This window comes from Zalophus californianus, chromosome 9, assembly GCF_009762305.2.
Source record: "Zalophus californianus isolate mZalCal1 chromosome 9, mZalCal1.pri.v2, whole genome shotgun sequence".
Classification (NCBI taxonomy): domain Eukaryota; kingdom Metazoa; phylum Chordata; class Mammalia; order Carnivora; family Otariidae; genus Zalophus; species Zalophus californianus.
The window spans coordinates 43091349-43103760 of NC_045603.1; the positions used below are offsets into that span (position 1 = coordinate 43091349).

At 37.8% G+C, this 12412-nt stretch overlaps 1 protein-coding gene across 1 annotated transcript; it reads right to left on the reverse strand.

The window, feature by feature from the left end:
- Positions 1–307: 307 nt before the first annotated feature.
- ATXN7L3B (ataxin 7 like 3B) lies at positions 308–4027 on the reverse strand. The gene has a single exon (XM_027594553.2). The coding sequence runs from the start codon at positions 3684–3686 to the stop codon at positions 3393–3395; it is 294 nt and encodes a 97-aa protein (XP_027450354.1). The 5' UTR covers positions 3687–4027; the 3' UTR covers positions 308–3392.
- Between the last annotated feature and the right edge of the window lie 8385 nt (positions 4028–12412).

Genomic DNA, 12412 nt, shown 5'->3' on the forward strand with positions numbered 1-12412 from the left:
ATTAGCCTGAAAATGTGGTAAAAATGTATATATTAAGGTAACTTGAGTTCCACTTAAATAGAAGTAGCTTTCACATTGGACTTAGTGACAGGCCTGGATTATATTTACCACCTAGTTTATTTTTCACTGGATCTTGCAGAAAGCTAAATTTGTAAGACTAGATGGAGAAATAAAGTTGGGCAAACTTCCTCTACACTCCCATTTAGGAGAAAGTGACTAGGGTTCAACAGCAATTCAACATTTATTTTACTATGTCAATACCTGAAAAACATGTACAATCTTAAAAGATGAACATACAGAGTCTAAATAAGGTCATTTTTTAAAATTTTATTAGTACTGTTTACCAATGGGGAGATGCAGTTTATTTACACCAGCAGCCATAGGGGCAAGGGGAATACACAGTTAGCAATCTGTATAGGATGGACTACTTATGCAAAAATAATAATCTCCAAAACAAACAACAGTGGTGAGCTTCACTACACTTCCCCAATGATCCCAGCATGCGATAATGCCAGGCAATGGCCCCTGGACATGCGGTGGTGGGAACTAATGTATGGAAGAAAAAGCCACAAACCACAAAAATTTGTAAAGAACCCCTTCCCCCCATACACACACACACACACACACTCAAGATACATAATAGAATTACAGGGTGATCAATATACTTAATTGAGGAAGGAAGGAAGGATAGGAATTCTGCTGTTAGAGGGAAGATAGGTAGGGAAAGGGAGAGTTCCTAACCACTGTCAACTATATGGTAGGGAGAATTCACTCCCCAGAAAAGAAAGGAGTTAGTTTGTCCCCTCAGGGCACCTGTTGGACCTAGCCCACCTCATACCCATCCTGGACAGGCCTAGGGCTATTGCCCTGATAACGGGAGGGCAAAAAAAACAAAAACAATAACCAAGAGGGAGGTAATATGAACCAACAATTATTCAAAATTACTTTCTACTTCTTCCTCCTGTAACCAAGAGAATGACCAGAAAGGAAACAATAATGTTATAATCAGAGCTCCCTCTCTGAAGAAGAGTGGACCACGACCGTACCTTCAGCCTGTTTCCCAGACATTATCTGGAAGCAGGCCAGAGTTTCACTTAGACCCTCCTTTCCCTCTGCATCCCCTTAGAAGGAGATGTCTATAAAGTCAAGGGCAGATAATCCAATATTGTTTTAGCTCTTCCCAAGCTTTAACTTTCTAAAAAGCACAATTCTTGAAGACCAATTTGTAACTATACCTCAACACTGACCAGGACAATTCTAGGGGGAGAATGCAATAATAGACAGTCCTGAAGCCCTATCACTATGGTTCACTTAATGTCTATATGTAACACAAATCAGCCCATACAGTCCAAACAGTTCCTTCTGGGATAAGGAAGGATACATGCACAGCAAGGGTTAGAGAAAATAGATCAGGACCCACTCCATCCCTGTGTGTGTCAGTCAGCCTTTACTGGTCTTCTGCTTAGGTCCTAAGAGGCAGTATCCAAATGGAGGTGGGAAGGTGTAACTCCTTATGAAGTAGGACACAGCAGGAAGCCATCTAGCAAGGCAGTCCTATAGGAAAATGCTTAGGCATGACACTGCCTTTCATACACAAAAAATTATGTTCTCTCCCCATCTTAATCCCAACAGAGGAACCCACCAGAAAGATTCTTCTCTGGGTCTCCTAAAAGTAAACAAAACAAAACAAAACAAAACCCCAAGAAAAAGAAAAACTTAAAAGAAGCCAAGGAAAGCGAAACTGGGCAGGCTTAAGAAGCAGGAGCATCAAGAGAGATGAATTGAAACTGGTCAGTGTGAAAGCAGGGTAGCAGGCAGCACCTGGGGTCGTGAGCTGCACCAGATAGGCAGTGGAGCAGGGGACAGTAGGAACCTGGGGCCAAGCCAGACAGATGAGGCTGGGCCCCTTACTGGGGCACAGAATGAGGTAAGAAAACATTTCAAATAAAGCAGCACCGTTCCCGCTTACTTTGGGGTTCTCACCCCTCTACACTTCATAAACCCTCGATCAGGGAGTAAAGTGGAGGGTAGTTTTGATATGTGGCTCACGTTTCCCATCCTTGCCTATCCCATTCCCTGACTCCTGACAACAAAAAGACAGCTCTTGTTGTCAAGAATGTCCAAAAGGGACTGAATGGAAGGGGCTGCCCCTCCTGAGGGGCAGAGGTGGTGACAGTCTAGATATTCACTAGAACAGAGCTTTGACTGCCCAACCCAAGAACAGGGGCATTCAATAGGATATTGTAGTCAGACGAGAGACGACCCAGTCTTGCTCCTTGGCTCCTAGTACTAACCCATTAACATAGAGGGCAGCTGAAAGAGGTCCCCTCTGGGCTCAGCTTTCAAATCACAGTCTCCTGCACAGCCATTATGCTCTTCTATAATTCAGGCCTAACCCTGGCATAGGGGGCAGGTAGTGACCTGGCATAATGACCAAGTCAGACACATGGACTGGCTAGGTAACTAGTAACTCAGAGTAAGAAAATGACTGCCCCACCAAACTGTTGTTCACAGCATAATATATCCAGATATGAATCTTGCAGCTTAAGAGATCGTGCATAGTTGCAGAGGCCCCTGCTACCTCTTTAAGGGATCGTAACTAAATCCTCAGCCTGCCTGGATAACCAAGTTGTCCATTTAATAAGCCTATGCCACTGGGTGGGGTGCAAGACAAAGGGCTGTGTTCAGCAAAAGGTTAGCCCTTGTCCCCAAGTCCGTTCAAGTCACTGTAATGCTGGACCTTTGGGAAACTGGTAGCTTTGACCTTTTCTTCTTGTTGGAGCCAAGATCACAGAGCTTCCCCTACCAGATTCAGTTGTAATTCTTTTTCTTGGTTTTCCCAAATTGGAACTGTTAATATCCAGATCTCATACCTTTCATTTGTCTTGGAGAAATCCAAATCAGAGGCTCAGAGATCAGAGGAGCAGTCCCATTGAGGCCCAACGATTAAGGCCTGACCATCAGCTATGTCCAAACTGTCAGTTATCCAGAAAGCCCTTGACATCATCAGGCAGACAGAAAGGCTGAGGAACCAAAGGATTTATACGCTGGGCACACAGCTGCTCACCTGTGCACTGGGGACAGTAACAGGGATCTTGTGCACTTCCTGGTGTAGAGATCAACCTGCATGGTACGGTGCACAGGATGTACAGCTCCTCCTGCCCAGGGTTTCAAAGCTGATTCCAGGTAATATAAAAGGATCCGAATTCCTAAATTCTCCACTTTGGGTTTTTAAAGGCTAGGATGTTCAATGGGAATTGGGACTTTGTCTGATTTCTTTCTTTTTTTTTTTCTTTTTTTTTTCTTTTTCTACTTAGATACCTAACTTCTCCAAACCACAGGACCGGTCTATGTTATTGTCCTGGTCACTCTCTGACTCTCTCATGTTGCAGCTACTGGAATTCTGGGGGTGAGCGTTGCAGCTGCTGATCAGGCCCATTCCCAGATTCTCCAGGAAGGGAGCAAAGCGGCAGGCGGCATGCTCCTTTATCTTCCACTGGCTGAATGCCAAAATCCTTCACGCTACCAGTTTCTGCGAACTCCAGGTAGAAGTAGCCACACTTGACTGCCCGGTGCACCTCAAAGCAGAAGCCCAAACAAGAATCCTCTATTAGGTCTACGTATATCTCCTGAGCGATGGCCTCTAGCTTGTTAGTATCCAGGTTAGCCAACGAAATTTCCTCCATTTTAATTTGTAAACGACTGTGGAGAGGGCGCTCGTATTACTCACAGCAGCACAGGCAGCAACACGACGGGCTCCTGGGGCCGCGCCTAGGCCTAGAGGCCTGTCAGGGCCGCGTCCTCAGGCGGCGGGGGCGGCGGCGTCCGCGGTGCACAGGCAGAAGAGCAGCAGCAGCCAGCAGCGACTGCTCCGGAACCCCAAGTCCTTCAGCTTCTTCTGGCGTCTCCCGGGGTCTGGGACTTTGAGCTCGGGCTGGCCCGGGACTCGCCGCCGAACGGTCTCCGCGCCTCAGCCAGCACCCCCAGCCTCTTCCGCTCCCAGGTCCGGGCTCAGCCCCGCCTCCCGACTTCCGCTCCTCAGCCCGCCTGCGCACTGGCTCCGCGCAGACTCCCGGTGCTTCTCCCGCCGCGCAGCTTCCTGGGAATCCTCGCAATTTATGAATACGGTTGGGGTGAACTAAACGGAGCCGACTTTCATTATCTCTAACGTAAAAGAATTGCAAAGATGCTATTTTATCTTGTTTTTGTTTGTAGGTTTAAACATTCACTAATGAATTCAGCACACATGCTTAGTTGATTCCCTCAGGAAAATGACGAATAATGCCGTGCACATTTGTGGTATGATCCAAAATAACGATTTTAGGAACAGTTCTCCGAATACGTTTGAAAATTTGACTTATATAATTGACTTGTAATCATTTATACTACTGCCGCACTTGTCATTTAAATCCACTAGATGGTGCAAGGAAACAAAGTACAATATAGTTTATCTTTCAGTCTTTAAGATTTTTTTTTTAATGAAGAACTAGACACTAAAGACATAATTCACATATATTGATCCCATGAACCTAAGGCGTTTATCTCATTTATAAGTCCATTAAGTCCGTGTGATCATAAGTAGATCATCATTTACATCTCTAAAATAATGCAAAGAGAAATTTATTCGTACATTCTCTGTTAAAGAGGGAAGAAATGTGAAATATGTTAAATATACTGGGAAATAAAGGAAGCTTTTCCTAAAGTTATGCAGCATGAGTGTGAGACTAGATCCTCTCTGAGTTTAAATCCTAGATCCAACATTTAGCAGTTCCGTATTTCTTTTTCTGAATAAAGCTAGTCTCTATTTCATGGTTAAGATTAAATAATTTTGTAAAATAGCCACATGTGACAGCACCTTACATGTAAGCAAGCATTCAGTAAATGTCAGCTATTTTAATCATATTAGAATATATTATAATAAAAACACTATAGTATTTCCTTCACTTTTTGCTAGTTTTTTGGTCCTTGCCACCACCGCTGAAATAGAGTAGCCTCTTATTTTTTTATAATTTTTCAAAAAATAGCTGTAACTAAAGAAAGAAAAATGTAAAAAATATGTATCTCTCTGATTCTATAATTTCTTTTCCAGATTAAAGGAAAATATAGACATACATTTTTCCAGGCAGATACAAGTATTTTCTAGTATTATCAGAACACTCTTAAATCGTTTTATAATTCATTCTTATTATCTCCCTTCATATTTTTATGAGTAGAGGGTCAAGTACAAGTTAAAGTTATTTGGTGAATGAGTAATTAACCAGTTGTTGTTCCCATCCAAATTTTCTTTCTTTTTTTTTTAAAGATCTTATTTATTTATTTGAGAGAGAGAGTGTGTGAGAGAGAGAGCATGGGCGGTGGGGAGGGGTAGAAGGAGAAGGAGAAGCAGACTCCCCACTGAGCAGGGAGCCTGAGACATGGGACTTGATCCCAGGACCCTGTGATCATGAACTGAGTGGAAGGCAGACTGAGCCACCCAGGCGCCCTCCTATCCAAACGTTCTGATTATGTATTTTATCATCTTAAAAATCACAAATTGGCAGATATAAAGGATTTTGAAAGCCTAGGCTATTTAAGATTCATAATGATAATTTTTTTATATATAGGGCAGAATTTTTTTCCACTAGAGCCTTTATATGTTCTCCATTCAAAAATTGGTATCATATTTTGACATAAATTGGAATCTGCATATAGCCAGATGCTAAGCCATAAAATATAATGATTAAGGGCCCAAGCTCTTGAGTCGGACTGCCTCCTACCAGTTACTATCTGTGTGAACTTGCCCTATCTACTTAACTTTTGTAAATCTGTTTTCTTATTGCAGTGGCAGTTCTCATCACATAGGTTTGTTGTGAGATTTAAACATGACAATGAATATAAAAGTCTTCACAAAGTATCTAACAAATAGTATATAATATTGTATACATGCTACTGTGGTATGTTTGGTTAGGGAAGAAAATACAGATGTAAATAGAATTGCTTCCACTCATTCCTTCTCTCTCATATCTTCTGCAAATCTAATTTAAAGCAATGCTTTGGGGCATCTGGGTGGCTCAGTCATTAAGTGTCTGCCTTCGGTTCAGGTCAGGATCCCAGAGTCCTGGGATTGAGCCCCTCATCGCATCGGGCTCCCTGCTCTGCAGGAAGCCTGCTTCTCCCTCTCCCACTCCCCCTGCTTGTGTTCCCTCTCTCGCTGTATCTCTCTCTGTCAAATAAATAAATAAAATCTTTAAAAGAAAAATAAAATAAAGCAATGCTTCTCAAACCTTAATGTGCATATAAAACATTCAGAGATTCTTTTAAAATGCAGATTATGGTTCTGTACGTCTCAAGTAGGGCCTGGGTTTCTGCATTTCTAACATACTTTGATGCTGCTGGTTCACGGACCACTTTGAATAGCAAGGAATTAAAAGGGCTTGATAGTAGACAAGTGTTTTTCATGGTGATTGGCTCCCATATAATTTGTTCTGGTGAAATTATCATGAGAACCTTTGCATATTTGATTTTAACAGAAGAGAATAAGAGATTGTTTCTTAGCCCCTTAAACCCTCCATATATTGTGAGAGTTGGAATTGAAATCCTCAATTGATTTAATGAAGAAGGGTCATCAATAAAATTTACTTCAAGATATATACAAGCAGATCATCATACTAATTGAAATTCAAATAATCAGGACCACAGCTAGGTTTAGAGTTCCTGTCAATATTTTATCATATTTATTCTTAGAATAGGAACACTATCATGTTGTTGAAAATTTGCTTTGATGTTCATCATCACCTTGTTATCTCTCTTCTACTTATTTCATTTAACTAGATTGCCTAACTTCTTATTGAAATGTACTGAAAATCTTTATGTTAAATCAATGCCATGCCACAAAAAGAAGTTAGAAGGAACTCCTTAGCTCTATTGCAATTAATAGGCTTGAAGATATTTAAGCCTTTGGTATAAAAATGAAATGAAATAAAATAGATACTCTCAAACTATCTTTTCAATACAAAGCAAGAAATGGGGATTCATAAATAAGTGATCTTCAAAGAATATGTACATCATATAAGCTTAAAATATTCAGTGTACAAATTAAGGTAAGTATAAGGAATTTATTGTGAAATTTTGTCTTTGATTATTTTCTTCCCGTTCAATTATAATATATGCACTGAGAGATCCGCTCTTTCAAAGAGGAATATGTTTTAAATTGTTATCTAATGATTTTTACTAAAGACTGAAAATCCATAAAACAATGTTTTTTTTTTTTTAACAGTTACACATTTTTTGTGTTCACATAAAATGGAAAAGTGAGATAGCGGAGTGCATCAGGGATAAACCTGGGAACCAAAAGACTTTGGTTGCTGTCCTATTTCTGCCACCAGGTGACTTTGGGCAAAAAGGTGAATTCACATTTGTAAAAACAGCGGGACTCATGTTTTCTGAATGTTTGTTTTAAAACTAAATTTCCATGAATTGAAGAATCTGAGAAAATCGGTTTCTTCAAGTTAAGGGTCATGTAAATTCTTATATATTGGCCTGCAAAGTTCAAATGTTAGATCCTCATCTGGGTGACTGAGGGTTTTCTTATTATAGAACAATCTGCTCTACTACCCAGGGCATCTTGAAACACCTTTAGCGTTAGGAAAATTGTTCATCTACTGAATATCAGCTGGGTGTTGTAATTATCTTGCCTAATATCTAAAGGTGTTATTTGTAGATATTCATTTTTAGTTGAAAATTTTCATTTCTGTAATGATTTGACCCTTGTGAAATTCACTTTTACTTTAAAATATTCATTAAAATTTTACTTGTTTTTCTTTACTTACCCAGGTATTTAAAAAATACATGAATAGTAAATCAGAGAGGGAGGCACCATTTGGCCATATGGTCTTCTTACTTTCATTGGACCATGATTTATGTCAGAAATAAGCTATGTAGTGTTATGCCTTCTTGTCAATAGTTTGCTAAGAAAAATGTATGTGTGTCACAACTCAACAGTAAACACTCACATGTCCTCCCAGGCACGGCCAGCTTGAAGTTTCAAATTCATTCTCTGCCGAAATCCATTTTTCAGGAATTGCATTTAAAAACTGATTATCATGCTTTGCATGAGGTTCTGAGATGCCACAATTTGATATTAGATAAGGGAGTCATGCTAAAATTGCAATGTCTAAAATAAATTTATGATTTTAATCTGCCCTACTAAACTGTGAAATCAAGGTGACTTAGTGAATTTTGGCATTTATGACAACTCTGGCTTATCATCTTCTAAAGAGAGAGACACTGTAATCCTGAGCTAACTATAGTTAGTAAGTAGTGTAGTATACTAATAAAAATTTTAGTACTTAGCATAATATAGTCTTTTTTAAACAGCTGATCTTTCTATATATATCAATTGTTCAGAACCAGTTCGATCTATAGGACTCCAGAGGCTCTCTGGAATTATTCCCATATATTTGTATGTATAGAAATATGTTTTAAAAAAGTATTTATGACAATGCCTTGTAGGTTATAAGTTATTTCCTTAAAAAAAAAAGGACCCTCCCTGCATGACAGAATGTACATGGTAGTGCAGAGAAAGATATATTCACCTTATATATGGACAAAAGGAAGGGTCCAGAAAAATGTAAACTTGAATACAGAAAATAATTTCTGATTAGATAATATGGATGTGGCAAGAATTAACAGTGACTTTTAAAAACCCTTATTTTAAAGAAATTTTGAATTTACGGAAGAATTGCAAGAATATTACAAATAACTTCTATGTATCTTCTCTTCACCCAAATTTACTTAACATTTTGCCACTTCTACAGTCTTTCTCCCTCCCCTCTCTCTCTCCCTTCCCCGCTGGAATTTCCTTATCACAAACTAATCTGAATTATTGTTTTCCTAATCTTTTGGATAGTAGATTATAGACATACCCTATAACTTACAAATATTTCTGTGTATGTAGCCATAAGAACAGACATTTTCTTATATCACCACAATATGATGATCAATTTTAGGATTTTGAGTAGTTTAGGAATTGACTAATACTATTATCTAATATATGATCCATATTAAAATATTGCCAAATGTCTTAATAAGACATTTTTTTCTAGCATTTTTTATTTCCTGGAGCCAATTCAGGATTACATGTTGCATTTACTTGCTGTGTAGTGTCTTTTAATCTGGAAGAGTTACATAGCGGAAAAATTTGAAAATGAAACAATGATGTACATAAGTTCGAAGACACTCAATCTCAATCTAATAAAAATATTTTTAAAGACATGCAATTTCTCTAATTAAAGCCTTAATTATAGTAAAGATTTATCTTAGCAGATCAGGCAGGATGCTTGCTGCAGCAATGTTGCTTGAAAATGAAGGTGATTCTACTAGAGTAAGTTTACAATGCCAACAACTCAGATTTTCTTTGGACACAAATGCCTTTTGGAACTTCTGTTAGTTTTTAAACATATTTAATACAGTAATATTGATTCCTTTTCCTCCCCTGCTAACCCATGTACTTTAGGAGAGCTTGATCTTGCTAATTCTAGTTTTGCCAAGCACAATACTTTTTAGAAATACAACCCTCAACTTTTGTTTTTTTAAAGATTTATTTATTTGAGAGAATGAGTGAGAGAGAGCACAAGCTGGTGGGGGGTGAGAGAAGCAGAGGGAGAGGAAGACTCCCCACTTAGCAGGGAACCTGATTTAGGGCTCCATCCCAGGACCCTGGGATCATGACCTGAGCCAACGGCAGATGCTTAACAGACTGAGCCACCCAGGCTCCCCTAATCCTCAAGGTTTCTATCATGACATGGAAACTACTCGTTGGACCTGTCCTGGTTAGTAAAACATGCCTTTCAGTTGCTAGTACACGTTAGAGTAAACCAGGAACAGTTGAACATAGGACTCACTGAGAAAAATCCATGGCATTTTTTTACTTAACCAGTGTAATAGAAAAAGGAGGAAACCAAAATAATAAGTTCAGGTCTGATAAAGAAACAAAGACAAGAGATGTTAAATAAATTGTCCAACTAATTGGTGGCAGAATTAGGACATCAGAGCTTCTGACTCCTAATTTTCTCTTTGTTACACAATGTCTCCAATATTTACTTTTGTATTGCAAAACCGTCAGTAATGACTACTTCCTATAATGCACTTTGTAAAACCACTTTTAGAGTTGGCATTAATATGTATTGCATTAAAATCTTACTGCCAATGTAGCATTTACCAATGGCCAAAGACATATAATATAGCTTAAGCACTCTCTCTGCTTATCCATAAGGTGCTAAAATATGGATACTATTTGTTATTAATAAAATGAAGCTCTACACTTTTACACGATGTACTCTTTAATTTTTTTAATTTTAATTTTTTTAATTTTTTAAAGTTCTAGCCTCAAAAGGAGCATTTTTCAGATTAGCAAGTGATGCATTCCACAGAGAGATCATAAACTTAATTTAGAAATATATTTTGAGGATCATAGGGGAAGGGAGGGAAAAATGAACCAAGACGAAACCAGAGAGGGAGACAAACCATAAGAGACTCTTAATCTCAGGAAACAAACTGAGGATTGCTGAAGTGGAGGGGAGTGGGAGGGATGGGGTGGCTGGGTGATGGACAATTGGGAGGTATGCACTATGGTGAGCGCTGTGAATTGTGTAAGACTGATGAATCACAGACCTGTACCCCTGAAACAAATAATACATTATATGTTAATTAAAAATAAATGAATAAATAAATAAAAGAATAATATTTTGAGAGAGTTTTAAGAATCAAATCTTCATATAACAGTTCTTACTGCCTAAAAGTATTAGAGGTTTCACCAAATTGGTTTTAAATTATTCAGTGCAAAATTAAGTTTCTTTCAGTGTTTCTAGTTTTCTTTTTCCATAGTTCTTTGCATTCAAGTTATAAAGAAGTTTTCATGTAATTAATTGAACGTACTTTTTTTCTAATTTGACGAGTGTCCATTAGGTTTGTTTTTGTTTGTCTTCTCCCACCAAGAGCTGTCTCATATTTTCTTAAGTCAAGCTGTTAAATTGGTGGGTGGGATGCTTTTACTTCTTCTGTTCCACAGACGGGCATCTGGCAATTGCCACCAAGTGAGAGATTAATTTTCTTGTGAAAATCTTGGTAAATGTAAATGTAAGAGCAAATTTAGGCAATAATGTTAGGGTATCTCTGAATCTTTCACAGATTAATTACATTTTTTTTTAAATTAACATAACCCTAGTTTTCCTTTCTGGACTTAACCTCATATTGTATTACCTCTTCTTTTCCTTCATTTATCTGAAACTGCTTTTTGATTTTCAATTCTCAAAGGAATTTTTGACCCTTGATTTGTCCCCATTCTCAGAGATTATTAGTTGCCTTCTAGCCTCACTTTTTAAATACTTCCTAAAACATCATTCTTATATTATCTTACCCAAATTTTACCAATTCTCATTTTTTATTAACATCACATCTACTTTTGCCACTCATTTATTTTTTAGCCAGTCCCCACTGCTATTAAATTTTAGTCAACATAGCCCTCAAACATTTTTCTGATTTTCTGACTTGTGTGGTTCTTACTTGTTCCAGGTGCCTAGATCCTGTGTTTCATAGAAAAATACAGACATAGATAAGTGTACCATCACTGGCATTTAGCACAATGACCCGTACATAAGAGATCCATAATACCTAATATATCATCAGGATCTACTACACCAAATTTTAGAATTAAATTTTATTTTTGAATATCACCAACTACTAGCAAAATTGGTATTTCATAACATGTATTTTTCTGAGGACTCCTCAGAGAACAAAGTGAAAATTATTTTAAAATAGAATGAAGTTCATACTATCTTATGGATTCACTGGACGTATCTTTAAGTCTAAGCTACATTATACGATCTTGGTGATCTTCATTTTTCTATATCTTGAAAAATTTTTCTATTTCATCAATAATTATCAATTATTTTAAAAGGCAAAAATAATAAGAAAACAGAAGAATGATGAAGTCATCTAGTCACACAGAGGTATATAAACCAGGGTCAAAATCAAAGTCATTGCCTCTTTTTGTAAATACACTTGTTTTGGAACACAACTACATTTAATTTATGTATTGTCTACAGCTGCTTTTGCTTCCATGGCAGAATTGAGTAGTTGCAGTGGAGACCATATAATTCCTAAGCCTAAAATATTTACAATAGTCCTTTAAGGAAAAGTTTACCTATGGTATGGTTCTGTTAGAAGGATAGAATAATAGTGAAGTAATTATTATCTTTCACTTTTACTAATCTGTTTCCCAAAATATTGCATCATCTTTTAAGAAGGTGTAAGCAAACGCTGGAGATACCATCTCTATAGTCTGCTTTTAGCTTTTATTGAACACAATTGAGATTTCAGAATTTTTCATTTTCTGTTTTTAATGGAACAGAGAAGAAAGTTGATGGAGAAAGAT